The 13,950-nt window shown below is 49.9% G+C and overlaps 4 protein-coding genes across 4 annotated transcripts; 3 read left to right on the top strand and 1 right to left on the bottom strand.

Moving 5' to 3' along the window:
* Nucleotides 1–3,674: 3,674 nt before the first annotated feature.
* C8Q69DRAFT_455463 (hypothetical protein) lies at nucleotides 3,675–6,880 on the top strand. The gene has a single exon (XM_028629777.1). It carries the CDS (start codon nucleotides 3,833–3,835, stop codon nucleotides 6,455–6,457), a length of 2,625 nt encoding a protein of 874 aa, XP_028487088.1. The 5' UTR covers nucleotides 3,675–3,832; the 3' UTR covers nucleotides 6,458–6,880.
* Nucleotides 6,881–6,933: 53 nt separating this feature from the next.
* C8Q69DRAFT_455461 (hypothetical protein) lies at nucleotides 6,934–8,743 on the bottom strand. The gene is made up of 3 exons (XM_028629776.1): nucleotides 7,640–8,743; nucleotides 7,457–7,564; nucleotides 6,934–7,382 (listed from the first exon to the last, which is right to left on the bottom strand). The coding sequence occupies exons 1-3, from the start codon at nucleotides 8,690–8,692 to the stop codon at nucleotides 7,119–7,121; spliced, it is 1,425 nt and encodes a 474-aa protein (XP_028487087.1). The 5' UTR covers nucleotides 8,693–8,743; the 3' UTR covers nucleotides 6,934–7,118.
* A 273-nt stretch (nucleotides 8,744–9,016) lies between these two features.
* Nucleotides 9,017–10,365, top strand: C8Q69DRAFT_485003 (chorismate synthase; the record flags this gene model as incomplete). Its single annotated transcript, XM_028631801.1, has 3 exons — nucleotides 9,017–9,051; nucleotides 9,103–9,464; nucleotides 9,527–10,365. 3 exons carry the CDS (start codon nucleotides 9,017–9,019, stop codon nucleotides 10,363–10,365), a joined length of 1,236 nt encoding a protein of 411 aa, XP_028487086.1.
* Nucleotides 10,366–11,188: 823 nt separating this feature from the next.
* C8Q69DRAFT_495805 (hypothetical protein) lies at nucleotides 11,189–13,702 on the top strand. Its single transcript, XM_028632242.1, has 3 exons — nucleotides 11,189–11,820; nucleotides 11,890–12,188; nucleotides 12,254–13,702. Exons 1-3 carry the CDS (start codon nucleotides 11,339–11,341, stop codon nucleotides 13,414–13,416), a joined length of 1,944 nt encoding a protein of 647 aa, XP_028487085.1. The 5' UTR covers nucleotides 11,189–11,338; the 3' UTR covers nucleotides 13,417–13,702.
* Nucleotides 13,703–13,950: the final 248 nt, after the last annotated feature.

The raw sequence follows: 13,950 nt of genomic DNA, 5'->3' as shown, positions 1-13,950 counted from the left end.
CGTCCATGGGTCTGGGCCCCAGCGTTGATCCCGAGTTGAAGAGCGTTTGAACATACCTCTTCCCGCTTGGCCACAACACTAATGTAAAGTTAGCAATGTTGATGTTCCACTGGCTACGAACCTTTGGGTCTTGGCGCACGGTTCCTCTCGTTGTGCTGCATTGATTCGAGGGTTCATGGCTGGTTTGACGGATATGCTCTCTTGTCTATGAGGGTATTTCGAGGGTTCTGCCGTCACAGCTGGGGTGGCGGAATCCCAGAATCAAATCTCCAGACATTTCGAGACGCCCAACCTCACATCAGCAACCGTATTTCGGAGGATTCAGTATGCAACGAACCAAAAGGGGATATGAGACTTTGGCACATTCTTACATGTGCTGCTCTACAACAACAACGACCCGGGTGCACCTCTGAAGTGATTTACGGTTAGCGCTGAGCTTCCATTCCAAGCGCTCAATCAGACGTAAACGAAGGGGTTAGGGGCTCCCAACCCCGTCGATAGTAATATCGGAAAAATAAGTGCTTTGGGCCTTATACAGCACTTCGTCAACGCTTTGTCCTACATCTACCATACAACCTCCGACGTTTGACGCCGTGAAACATGAGCGGGTCTTCTCCAGATGGCGCTACGTCAGGGCTAGACGGTATACCATAGGAACCGGGATTCGAGCAAATCCAAGGTCTCACGATTAGCGACCATTCCAGGAAGCTCTCTCAAGCTGACGGTTCGGCTATCGGTCGCCGAGATGGGATCATCCATTGACTTCTCGTGCCATGTTATGCATGTCAACGCAGACTCTTGCCTTTCCTGGCACCTTCACCCATGCTTTAGCATCCACGATCCCTTGGATTCCAGTGACCTGAACTCTTCCTTTCCCTTCCGCGAGTGTCAAGAAATCACCATCGGGCAGTCAGGAAACGGAGAGAGTCCTCGATATAGTAGTGCTTTGCTGGAGCATTTAACCCGTGGTCATCCACATGCATTCCCCTCTACATGATCAGAGGCTCTCTACCGGGGCCCTTGTCGATATAGCGTCCCCCGTAATGCTGTTGTCTCTTCTTCCCCATATTCTTCGCATGCGTGGCACTGACTCGAGAACTAATAAATTGATAACTAGGTATGGTATACATGGTGAAATGAATCTAGAACGCACGGACCACAGAGAAATTGCCCCTCATCATCAGCAGAGACGCTAAAGCGGGCACTAATCCGCATCCGGTCTCTCCTGCAGCTGATGCCGTCACCAAAGGTGCGAGCCCGTCATGACCGTCGTCGCGGACATCATGAAATCGATGATGGCAAACAAGCACGAGCCTCTTGGCTATCTATACCCTTCGATACTCTAACCCATCCATGGATTTCCTTCAGGGACTGTTGGGGATGTTCAAAGTCTGAAGGAGACAAACACGAAGTCATTGGATCTCAGTTGATGTTTCGAGTTATGTATGCTCTTACCCGGATGCGATACGGTATCTGGGAGCAGTTCTTCTAGGGCTGGACTGTGCACCAGATGTTACTTGGTGTTCATGGGCAATTGTTATCCATGGTCATGATGAGACGTTGTGGGATTTATGCGACTGACCCAGAAAGGAAAATACCAGGAGCTGCCATGGCTTGACGGCAGACGCAGAGAGCGAGAGCTCCCAGTCAATACGGCAGATGCAGCAATATGGTAATAGGATGCTAGGTGAATCCATGCCCACGGACAATCAACTTTGGATCTGTCATATTCCTGCGCCACTCGAATCCCTGCCTGGATCGTCAGTGGTCAGGAGCAGCAGGGCACTGGGTGACTAATCTGCTGGTTGGACGACCTATCTGGTGACAGTGGTTGATGCTTATTGCCGCAGCTTGTTTGATCAGGCTGTCGTCGTCGATTCGATGGTCTGAATGGACGACTTGCTTTGGGATTATACATCCTCGGATCGAAAGGCCCAGCCTGGACCCTTGTCCGACCTAGCCAGTAGCAGAAAGAGGCCATTTCTGACGTGCATAAGACTCTACGCTCATCGAGGGCCCAAGCGACTGTCGCTCTCCTATTTTGTCGAGAGTTATTTTTTTGCTCGGCCCTTTTCGCCCTTGCAGAACTATGCTAGATGGAGAGGACCTGGGGCAATAATCGACATAATGCGGAGTTGAGTACTCCGCCCAGGTTACTCACTCCAAGACTACTAAGACTACTAACACGAGCATGTCTGCCCGACATAGTCATAGAGTATAACCCACCGTCCCAGCTATCCAGTTTCATGACCATCCCCGGAGGTCCGACGGTTCCATCGACGCTAGCGCAGGGGCCTCTTATAAGTACATGCGACACATGGTTCTCCAGTATCCAGGATACAATAGGCCAAATGCAGCCAGTATGAAAGAACCCGAGTCTTCCGGAAGCGATCTCTGGTTCTATGGAGAAGACTTGCATTAATCGTGAAAGTTCCCACCAAGCATAACTTGATAGAACTTCGGGACCAACCGATAAGAGAACGAACCACACCTAGCATCGCCCCCCCGCGTTAAGAGAAGATCCAAAATAATGAACGATTGTGCTAGTGCATTCGCGCCTATGCATTCTCGCCTCCCTAACAGTATTCATTCTATTGAAGGCTCTGCTCGTATAATTCGAAGTGCAAGAGCGTGAAATATCACGCTAGACCCATGGATATGGGATTTCAGACGCACAAATATGGTACTACGAGGAGTTGAAGAACACTGCTTGATCTTGATGAGCAACCACCCGGATCTGGGAGCGAAGCTTGACTAGGACTCCACGCCACTCTGAATATGCCAGTTTTCTAGTAGCATACCAGAAGGTGGAAACTAAAACGTGCGGGTAGGAATGCTGCCATGCTTGATGGACACATGCCAGAATTCAGCCTAGTATATCAGATCATAAATAAGTCACGATATTATTCTAACGGCAAACACACCATAATAATGAAGACTTTTCCAAAGGCGATAATAAACCACATGTTGCGATCATAATAAGGAGCGGTACGGGACTGGTTCGACGAGTCACGGGATTGTGTTGCCATTGCAACGGGCGATGTTTACACTCCTTCGTGGCCCTGGGCTGTTCCGCCGACGAGACTGTTCACGAACCCGCGGTCTGGGCTCTTATTGCTCGTGCGAGTATGTATCGTGTTAGATGGGAGCGTTTCGAGGAGCGCACGATGTGTTGAACGTGCGTTGTGGCCCAGGCCTGCGATCTACTAGTTCTGTTTACTCCTCCGATTTCCTCCACGGCCCACCCTGCACGGTCGATCGCTGTTATCATCATTATCTTCTATCGACTTTCCACTTAGTTTTCTTCTTGTACATGTCTTATTCTTGGACCGAACAGGGCCACTTCAACTTCGGTTGATAAGGCTGATCTAGACGGGCACATACTCGCAGTCTGTATCTTGCCCCGCGACCTAGGTGGCCAGCATATCATACCGTCACCGCTAAACCCTCGACACATTCCAATGCTTTGACAATATCCAATAAGCTCGAAGAGGAGTACTGTTCTTGAATTCCTTTGAGTAGTCTCCACAGGCAATCGAAAACCAAGATGTTCTTGGGCATGGACTTCCAGATCTTCTGCGGCTTTTGGATACTCTGGAGCCAATTGGTCACTGCAACAATCCCTTATACGCCTTCCCACATTTTCCTCTCGTCTCAGAACCGCGATTCGCTCGCCTATATTCTACAGGCGCAATCATCCTCTCCAAATGGATTCGAGTTCCTATCTCTGAACTTTTCTGGCAATATCGATGCTGGGAACCCGCAATATTCGACGCTAGCCCAGCCGGGTCATTTTTCGAGTGACAAAGATGGCGGGGCTATTGTACCGGTTATGGATAATGAGGGCAATCTGAAGATCTATGCGGGAAGTTGCAATTCATCTGCAGGCGATGGAACTGTGTGGCAGTTCACCCCAAGCAATAGCAGTTTGACAGGAGACGGGGCGTGGGCGAGGTCTTCTATAGATATCGGCAATATAGCCGCAAGTGGGCAGATCTCAGGTCCAACCTATCTGGCTGCTGGGTTTGCATATTCGATGTACAATGGTTCATCCAGCTCGCTGTACAGTTTCGGTGGGATGTGCCCATGGAGCTCTACGTCCGGCGAAAGTTGGGTTTCCGCGGCCAACTATTCCCGTTCTATGGTTGTTTTAAACCCCTCTGATTCTGACACGGATACAATATACGATGCTGAGATCAGCGCTGCGAGAGGACCCCCAGTTGCGGAAGCTGGCTTTACTGTTACGCCGTTGCCGGTAGCCTTTTCGAATACGTCCACGGGAGAAGTACTTGAGCAACAGAGCTTCATTTTTATCGGCGGCCATACTCAGAATGCATTCATCAACATGTCGGGAATCGCGGTCTTCTCACTCCCAGAGAGTAGCTGGACCTATGGCAACGTTGCTCAGCCAGATGCAGGGAGATCAGAGCTCGCAGTTCGTGGCATCGATGAAGTGGAACCAAGATCAGGACATTCCGCTGTTCTCTCGCCCGATGGAAGCAAGATTATCGTGTTTGGTGGTTGGGTTGGTGACACGAGCACCGCTGCTAACCCACAATTGGCCATTCTCGAAGTAGATGAAGATTATGGTGGCACTGGATCGTGGACATGGAAAGTTCCTTCTCAGGGGGCAAACGGACTGCCTCAAGGCTCTGGTATCTATGGTCACGGAGCAACACTACTTCCTGGAGATATCATGATGGTCGTGGGAGGTTACTCAATTCCATCCTCATCTAACAAGCGATCCACGTCCGAGCCTGTTCCGAACTCGCAAGTCTATCTTTACAACATCACATCCAATACCTGGTCATCATCATATACTAATCCGTACCAACAACACCAGCAAAAGCCCAGCTCAAAGTCTGGTCCGCTTTCATCCAAGTCGCAAAAAATAGGGCTAGGAGCAGGACTTGGTGGGGGTATAATTGCTCTGGTGTGTATCGCGATAGTTTTCCTTCTATGCTGCCGGAAACGCAGAGCCTATAGAAGGTCCAGGGATCGGGAGCTTCGTAAGCTGGCCCTAGGAGCAGAGCGTGATCACTTCTGGAGCGAACCAGAAATGTCCTGCAGCATTCGCTGTCCCATTTCAGAAACTGGCAATAGAAATGCATTAGGTATCTACGCTGAGAATGCCTACCCATGGACTGGCAATAGGGGCTTCGGCGATGGTCCCCCTTGGCATAAGGCTGAGAATTCCAACGCCCAGGGAACTGGGGCATTCGTGGATGTGCCGAGTCCAACGCGTGGACTCAGGAAATCCATGCACTCCCGGCCTTACCGTTATCAACCGGCAGTACAATGCGATGAGCCGAGAAGGCCAGGTGTCTCTGCAGTCATCCCTCCCATTGATGAACAAGAGGAATATGAAGCTCACCCCTCTGAGCAGCAGGGTCTAATAGGTCACGATGCGAGCAATCGCAACAGTCAGATATCACAGGGGAGCGATCCTTTCAAAGACCCAGCATCATCTCCATTGCTACAATTATCTCCTACGAAGAACAGGCAAAGCTGGATGAGCGACGGGGAGTCTGTGTCCGGTCATGGCTCTCCGGACGAAGCTCGAAGCGGATCTCCAAGCAAAAATGAAAATACAGCATATAGTCTGTCGGAGTCATCTAAATCACAGTCTCTATTCATCGTCCCGAACGACGGGAGTGATGACTATCAGAGTCCTCCGATACACGGCGAGTCGTCTGGAATGGCTATGCTAGATCAGGATCTGGGACAGATGAACGAAACTCCGCATTCTACAGAGAGAGCTTCACTTCGGTCCTTTAGCAGTCAAACACAGGACCAAAGCAGCTATACTGGTATAGGCTTCCCCTTTGAGCAGTCTCGAACAGCTGATTCATTCACGACCGCACACACATCCTTTCAACGATCACAAACCGAAGGGGAATCCCTGCTTGGTAGAGACTCCGACTGGGCTACGCCACCCGAATCGCCCGTTCTTAAAGGTTCGGGTGGCACGAAAGACAAGGCTTTCAGTTGGATAGGAAATGTCCGCAAAGCCTTTGGACGAGATGCCAAAGAAGGGTACCTTGACAAAAGTTTAGCTGCGGGCGACCAGATGAGCACATCCTCTGGTTCAGCCAATGAGACAACATACGAGTATCAACTACCACGAAGAGCCGTCAGTACTTCTGCCGCTGTCTTGAAACGCAGACGAGGGGCGAAGGACTGGGGTGCGGGCGAAGAAGCTTCAGGCGAGGCCTCCCGCTCCTTATCTCAGACTGTCAAGTTCCCCATGCATCATTCTAGAGGTGAAGACACGTCTAACGAGGATGACGAGGACTGGGATGTCGAGGCTGCTGCAGAAGGTAGACTGGTCCAAGTGACCTTCACAGTACCTAAGGAGAAGCTCAGAGTAGTCAATGCGGGAACAGGTGAGATCGATGATGACGATATTTCTGTTAAATCCAGCAAGGCCGTACCACAGCGGATATCTTCAAGATAAATCAGTCCACCTTGACAGCGATATTCCAGACGAATTACCCTTCTTGTCTAAATTCATGTTTCTATCTTATTTTTCATATTTTTGATATCCTTTTTCGCGCAGTTTGAATTTGTTTGGCGTGTTGGTGAAGCTGCAGAGTCCCTCCTGGAGCCCCTGGTCTTCGGTTCATAGGATGTCTTCGCACCTGCCGGCTCCATTTGACATGTGCATACTTACTTGGAACCTACGGTATGATTACGCTTATGCCTCTCCGGAGCCGTTTCGGTTCCAATTTTTGAGACAACGGCTGGCTCTTGGAAGGCGGACTCTGCACCTGTTCATGTTTCGATGGGTTAAAATGACCGATGAGTTTTTTTTGAATGGCGCATACTTATCACAACTTGATGGATTTGGCGAATGTTTGCTATTTTTCTGACTATTGAGTTTTTTTTTTTTTTTTTTTTTTTTTTTTTTTTTTTGATTGCATAAAGAATTTTCCGTATGTCATTTCGTACTCAAGATCTCGTTTCGTACAAGGTAACAGATTGCAAATAGAATATGTACACAGTGGGAAATAGGCCATTATTTAGTATTGTACAGTATTCTACATGTCCATCAGTAAGAAAGCCCTCTATAATAACCCCATCACTCATCCAAATTCCATTACACACGACGAGAATCTCTACGATGACCTCGCGCCAAATTTCGTCCCGATAAACTCTGCTAAGTGGCGCACCTGGTCTGCTATATCTACATCATCTTCATCAGACTCGCGCAGAGACTCCAAGGCTGCTTGCCAATCATGCATTGAGAGCTCGTGCAAATTCCGTCCATTCAGCGCCTCGTGGACACGATGGGCCTGTGTCTCTGCTATGACCAAGTCGGATGATAGGGAGATGTGACTTTCGAGAACGGAGCCGTGTTTGAGACGGAGGAAGATTCGTGTCTGAGGAGGATATGTTAGGGAGAGGGTGTCGGAAATCAAAAATTCCAGCAGGAAAGGCAGTTGTTAAATCTTACCGATGGGGGAAGGGTAGGTGGTAAAGATGGTCTTGGACGTGGGTCCTCGTCAATCGGATGGGTGGAAAAGGTGAATTGGGGTGTCTGGAGGTATTTCCAGTCGAGGGACTATGTTGGTGGGCAAAACAGAGTTAGTCTTTTTGGTTGTTTTGTCACTTCTCATGAGCGTAGATGTGTGCTCACCCTCAGCTCAGTAATGCCTTTCTGGATATCGGGTACGTCCAACGCCTGAGGATCCCCCACTGTTCCTGCCACCCAGTCATCTCCTGCGTATAGTTCGGGTTCGTTCGTATGGCAAGCACGGTTCGCTCTTAGGATTGCATCTGGGTTGACGCCGTATAGTCGACCGAATTCTTGTATGACGCTCGACATTACTCCTTGGATAGAGAACGGAGTTAGGGAATCGGCCAGCGAAGCAGAGACGTTCCCAACGGGAGACCTGACGCTCTCCACGCCTTTCGCTTTGATATATGGTCTGGCTGGAGACCGGAGGAAAAATCCTAGATTACGAATATTGGGCGAGTCCAACAAACATGTACCATGATGGAGAGCGCGGAATCTAGTCAATTTGAATGCGGATCCGGAGATCTTGAGCGCCTGCGCAGAAGCCTCCTTTGGTGGATCCTCCACGGTGGCGGTTGAGCTCTGTCTGATAGCTTCGGGAACATTTTGTCTGAGAACGATATCATGTCGCTCGTTCACGCTGGTATTTGTGGCCCCGATCCGATGTAGTGCTCGCACCACCATCTCCGCATGCTTATCCCGGGTGAAAGCGTCTCGCGGGGAGATTACGCCGTAGTTCAGGTTCCCTTCATCGTGGAAAACGGCACCACCACCTGACCTTCTCCGGACGTAGAGCACATCGTCTGTTTGATCCGTCTCTGCGTCGCCGTTGCCGATGCGATCCTGCTGCAGAACCCCAAGGTTCGTCTCTAGCCATGGGTTCTGGTTGCGGCCAATGACAACGCACGGTCTGTTGATATAGAGGAATAGGATCTTGGAATCTTGTGGCGTGTTCTGCAGGAGGAAATGCTCAATGGAAAGGTTCACGAAGGGATCTGTCGACAGCGATTGATATATCTGATGCCGGGACGATTCGCGGCTTGCGAGCTCCGGAAACTGCGAGGAAGCAAAAGACGAATTCCTCCGGAGGAAGACGCCAGGCCTGACGGTCCTATGGGGGCCATGCGCTGGAAGAATCCATGGCAGGCATGGTAGTCGCCGCGATGGAAGCATTGAGAGAGGACGAGCCTATGAGTATCGATCCATCTTACGATCTGAAGTTAACTAGCTAACTTGATTATATCCGGTTTAGGTAAGAAGACGGATCTCCGAAGGTCGGCGGGCCAATTCCACGCTAACCCCGAAATAGAATCCTTGCCCCGCGGACTTTTTTGTCCCTCCGCAATATGACTCGATTGTTTCCTGTCTGGATATATCAGAGCTGACCGGTTCTCTTTGTACATACGCATTTGGGAGAGCTTCAATTCGCCTCTCAATCTTGGCCGGCCTTTTATCTATTGTCATTCGAGTCGAACTGGTCCCAGAACAACCGACACCATGTCGACTTGGGGCGAATATTTCAGAGTCACCACGTGCGTCATGAAATACCCTAGGGATCTCTTACTCTACTGACATATTTTCAGCTATGGTGAATCGCATTGCCGCTCTGTCGGCTGTATCGTCGATGGCTGTCCCCCAGGGATGGAACTCACGGAGGATGATATCCAGCCTCAGATGACCCGCCGCAGACCGGGCCAGAGTGCTCTCACGACTCCCAGAAATGAGAAGGACAGAGTTGAGATCCAGTCCGGGACAGAGTTTGGCGTCACTCTCGGAACACCTATCGGTATGATCGTCCGTAACGAGGATCAGAGGCCGAAGGACTACGGAAACAGCACCATGGACCTCTACCCGCGACCCAGCCATGCGGATTTCACTTACCTGGAGAAGTACGGTGTCAAGGCCAGCAGCGGTGGAGGACGGAGTAGTGCGCGTGAGACCATCGGTACGTGGGCTAATGAACTGCAGGTCTGGTTGACGGGGACATGTTGCTGACTTTGACGAAAGGTCGTGTCGCTGCTGGTGCCATTGCGGAGAAGTACCTGAAGCTGGCTCACAACGTCGAGATCGTGGCATTCGTCTCTTCCGTGGGCAATGAATACCTCTTCCCTCCTACCCCCGAACATCCTTCGTCTTCAACAAACCCGGAGTTTTTGAAGCTCATCGAAAAGATCGACCGCCAAACTGTCGACTCCTTTGCACCAGTCCGCTGCCCCAACAAGGAGGCATCTGACCGAATGCAAAAGGTGATTGAGACTTTCCGTGACAACCAGGACAGCATCGGAGGAACCGTGACTTGCGTGATCAGAAACGTGCCAGTCGGTCTCGGCGAGCCTTGCTTCGACAAGCTGGAGGCTAAGCTGGCCCACGCCATGCTCAGTATTCCAGCTACCAAGGGATTTGAAATTGGATCTGGTTTCGGGGGCTGTGAGGTTGCTGGATCTATTCACAATGATCCCTTCATCGTTGCACCTGAGGTTGCCGAGAACGAGGCGGGTGCAGGTACCGGAAAGAAGCCGCGCTTGACGACTAAGACCAACAACTCTGGCGGTATCCAAGGTGGTATCTCGAACGGCGCATCGATCTACTTCCGTGTTGCCTTCAAGCCTCCTGCGACTATCGGCCAGGCTCAAACCACTGCCACCTACGATCTTGAGGAGGGCGTGTTGGAGGCCAAGGGACGACATGATCCTTGCGTTGTCCCACGTGCTGTCCCGATTGTCGAGGCGATGTCTTCACTCGTTATCATTGACGCCTTGATGGCTCAGAATGCAAGGGAAGCTGCCAGGAACCGGCTGCCCCCGTTGTCCAAGACTGTCCCGGTCAGACCTACTACGGAAAAGTGAGATCGTTCGAATCGGATCAACCTAGAGATATCAAAAACATTTCGACATAGAATGACGGCGTTTATCTTATTAATGTCAAAATGGAATCGGGGATTTTCTCTCAGTTCAAGATTTCAAGCGAAATAGCAACATCGTTGTTTCCTGTGCCTATGCAGTTATCTTTCCTGGCATGCTTCGATCTTCACAAGTTAGATCCCTCTGCTATTTTTGATGAGGATATGGATGACTCTAGTAGAGCTCCCGCCGATTTCACACCAAATCTACCAGTACTTTTCGAAGTATAGACCGTGCGGTCACGGAGCTCTCAGCGGCCAATGAAACGCAGAAACGCCATGAACATTTAATCCAAGAGCGTAGTCCTCATAATCTACCTAGGTATGTTAGACCGACCATATCAGGCTAGAATTAGTGTGCAAGTTACATGACATCATGTTTCTAGCCACGGATGGAAACTGCTAAGAAGAATACATGCATGTACATCAACTCAAGGGGTATTTCCAATCAGGCTAATTTTCAGTAACTGTCGCGGACATTCCCCCCGCACTCTATATATCCACCTCAAAGAAGTATTTCCGGATAAATACAAAAAATTGATATTATTCCATCAATCAGCGGCCGTCCTTTCCTCTCTGTCCTACCTCACGCGGAAGATCAATGTCCAGTCACCATGTAGCTACCAACAGATCTACGATTGTCAGCAGAATTCTGCATATGCAAGTAGCGGGAAAATCGACATTGCAGCACAATGGTCAACGTGAGAGCTCCTAGAGCTTCGGCAGTGTAATATCCGAGCAGATTATCTGTCGTAGGACGGAGGGGTGGAGGGGTCAAAATTATTGCGCGCTGACGGCTCTACAGTATCGAGCGACATATTCTGTTTATGAGGAATCTTCCGAGCTATTTAACATTATGTTTTTTTCTATATGAATTAGTGCAAGTTAATTGAACCTACGACGATATCAATTCAGTGATCATGTCGGTACAAGCCAACGGCAAAACGCCTCCTCAAGCATTCAGTAAATGTCCATTCGTCACACGTAGCGACTTTCAAGATGGTTGCGTCGCGCTGCTCGATCCTCTCGTGCCTCACTTTACACCAGGAAGTAGTCGAGTGAAAATCGGTACCTCCACGACAAGATTCGATGAAGGCGCTGCTCAGATCGAGGGCTTTGCACGCCCTCTCTGGGGCCTGGGGGCATTGCTTGCGGGCGGGTATGAATATAGCGAAGCAGAAAGATGGCGCCAGGGAATTATCAATGGCACAGACCCGGAACATCCTGAATTCTGGGGAGAGATCGAGGATCTTGATCAGCGGATGGTAGAGATGTGCCCGATTGGGTTTGCTTTGGCTGTGGCTCCTGATGAACTGTGGAATCCCTTGACGGATAAACAGAAGGATAATGTTGCGAAGTGGCTTGGAAGCATCAATGAGAGAGAAATGCCCAATACGAACTGGTAAGTCGAATTTATTTCTGGTGCTGTCTTTTTGGTCGATATGCCTCAAAAGCTGACAGCTTCTTCCAGGTTATGGTTCCGCGTCTTCGCAAATCTTGGACTGAGAAAGAATGGCGCAGCCTATTCCTTGAAACGCATAGAAGCCGACATGGATCATCTGGATACATTCCATGTTGGAGGCGGTTGGAGTAATGATGGTCCAAAAAGCCATCACCAGATGGACTACTATTCTGGCTCCTTTGCGATCCAATTCCTGCAGCTACTTTATTCGAAGTTAGCAGGCGACTTTGATCCGGAAAGAGCTGAGAGATATAGAAACCGTGCCAAGGAGTTTGCAAAGGACTTTGTGCACTATTTTGACAAAGATGGTAATTACTACAGTGTCAGAGCTCTCAGTTGTTGTCTTGTCAGGATACTGACACTTCTGTGACAGGGAGAGCTATCCCCTTCGGCCGTTCCGTAACCTACAGATTTGCAATGGCCGGTTTCTGGGGTGCAGTTGCTTTTGCCGACGTCGAACTCCCTGCACCACTCACTTGGGGTGTTGTTAAGGGGCTCTTATTGCGAAATTTCCGCTGGTGGGCCACCCAAGAGGACATATTCAACAGCGATGGCACCTTGACGCTGGGATATTGTTATGCAAATATGTACTTGACGGAGAATTACAATTCCCCGGGATCGCCCTACTGGTGCTGCCTGTCTTTCACGCCATTAGCGCTGCCTGAATCCCATCCATTCTGGGCTGCAGCAGAGGAACCATATCCAGGTGCCGCTTTGCCAGAAATTGCTGTTCTAGGATATCCAAAGCATATTGTCATCCACCGCGGTGGTCACGCTTTCTTGCTTTCTTCCGGCCAGGCTTGTCATTATCCACTGAAGGCAACCCAAGCGAAATACGGCAAATTCGCCTACAGCTCCTCCTTCGGTTACTCCGTTCCTACCGGTGGCTATCAACTCGAGCAGCATGCCCCTGATAGCATGCTCGCCATATCAGAGGACGGTGGAGAGATATGGCAGACTCGTCGGCTTGCTCTAAATGCTCGCATCGAACAGCGTGGTGATTCGCCAGTGCTCATCTCGGAGTGGAAGCCGTGGTCAGACGTCACTATCGAGACATACCTTCTCCCTCCCTCAGAGGAAACGGGGAATTGGCATATTCGCGCTCATCGAATTTCCACGTCTCGCAATATCCTGACTTCCGAAGGTGCTTTCGCCATCTACGGATGTAGCAGTCACAACGGACGCATTCTCGGTCTGTTCAAGGATGATTCATCGTCTGAGGGTACATTAGAGGATTCGCAGCGCGCTCTCACTGTCTCCTCTGCTGGCGCCGTAGGGATTGTAGAGCTTCAGCCGGGAATAAGCCGTGCCGGGAAAGTTGTACTGGCAGACCCCAACTCGAATATCATCCATGGTAGAACACTTCTACCGTCTCTGGCGGCAACAATTGATGCTGGAAAGCAATTCTGGTTTACCACGGCAGTATTCGCTTTGCCAGCAGGAGAGGAAGGCTGGCAGGATGTCTGGCGCAGCAAATGGGAGAAACAGCCTCAAGTGCCGTCTTGGCTGCAAGAAATGGTTGTTTCGAAGGCATAAGATTGATGGTTCTCGAAAACTATCTATTTAAGTTACACAATATAGTGCACTACTCGGTTCTTTTACTTCTGTCTGGTTTCACTATCAATTGAAATGTAGCTTCGTTTTATTTGTATCTGTACATTCCAATTCTAGTAACAAAATATTCTTATATCTGTTCCCATTCGAACTGTATCCTCTCTTGGATGACCTGGAAGCCATGTACCACCTGATAAGACGTCTTGTTATCCAAGCTTCGTGTGGTACAGATGCTCCAAGACTCACAATGCTCGTGTGCAATTGACGGAAGAATGTATGTTGATTTCGCGCCAATCCCCGCAACCCCACACGCAGACCTTCTTTCCCCGCAAAAGTTAAATGATACTGCAGAAACGAGATTTGCGATATTGAGCTAGGTTTGACGGCCCGTGCTGAAGCTCATCCCGTTGGGGTTCAGGCTGTATGTTCCCCAGATGCTCCCCAGAAAGCGCAAAGTCTAAACGGACGTATGCATCTATGGCGGTCATGGCATGAAAACAGGGCTCATTCGGTGAC

Source organism: Paecilomyces variotii, assembly GCF_004022145.1.
Source record: "Paecilomyces variotii strain CBS 101075 chromosome Unknown C8Q69scaffold_2, whole genome shotgun sequence".
NCBI classification, from domain to species: domain Eukaryota; kingdom Fungi; phylum Ascomycota; class Eurotiomycetes; order Eurotiales; family Thermoascaceae; genus Paecilomyces; species Paecilomyces variotii.
The sequence above is the reverse complement of the archived record's forward strand: the minus strand, read 5'-3'. Positions and strand labels throughout refer to the sequence as shown.

What these genes read in the sequence shown, in the direction of transcription:
- C8Q69DRAFT_455461 (XM_028629776.1), bottom strand. Translation starts at nt 8,692, where the DNA reads ATGCTTCCATCGCGGCGACTACCATGCCTGCCATGGATTCTTCCAGCG. An exon ending in AAGGCATTACTGAGCTGAGG is followed by an intron (nt 7,565 to 7,639) that starts GTGAGCACACAT and finishes CCACCAACATAG; the next exon opens with TCCCTCGACTGGAAATACCT. An exon ending in CACCTACCCTTCCCCCATCG is followed by an intron (nt 7,383 to 7,456) that starts GTAAGATTTAAC and finishes TATCCTCCTCAG; the next exon opens with ACACGAATCTTCCTCCGTCT.
- C8Q69DRAFT_495805 (XM_028632242.1), top strand. Translation starts at nt 11,339, where the DNA reads ATGTCGGTACAAGCCAACGGCAAAACGCCTCCTCAAGCATTCAGTAAA. An exon ending in GAAATGCCCAATACGAACTG is followed by an intron (nt 11,821 to 11,889) that starts GTAAGTCGAATT and finishes AGCTTCTTCCAG; the next exon opens with GTTATGGTTCCGCGTCTTCG. An exon ending in GCACTATTTTGACAAAGATG is followed by an intron (nt 12,189 to 12,253) that starts GTAATTACTACA and finishes CTTCTGTGACAG; the next exon opens with GGAGAGCTATCCCCTTCGGC.
- C8Q69DRAFT_455463 (XM_028629777.1), top strand. Translation starts at nt 3,833, where the DNA reads ATGGATAATGAGGGCAATCTGAAGATCTATGCGGGAAGTTGCAATTCA.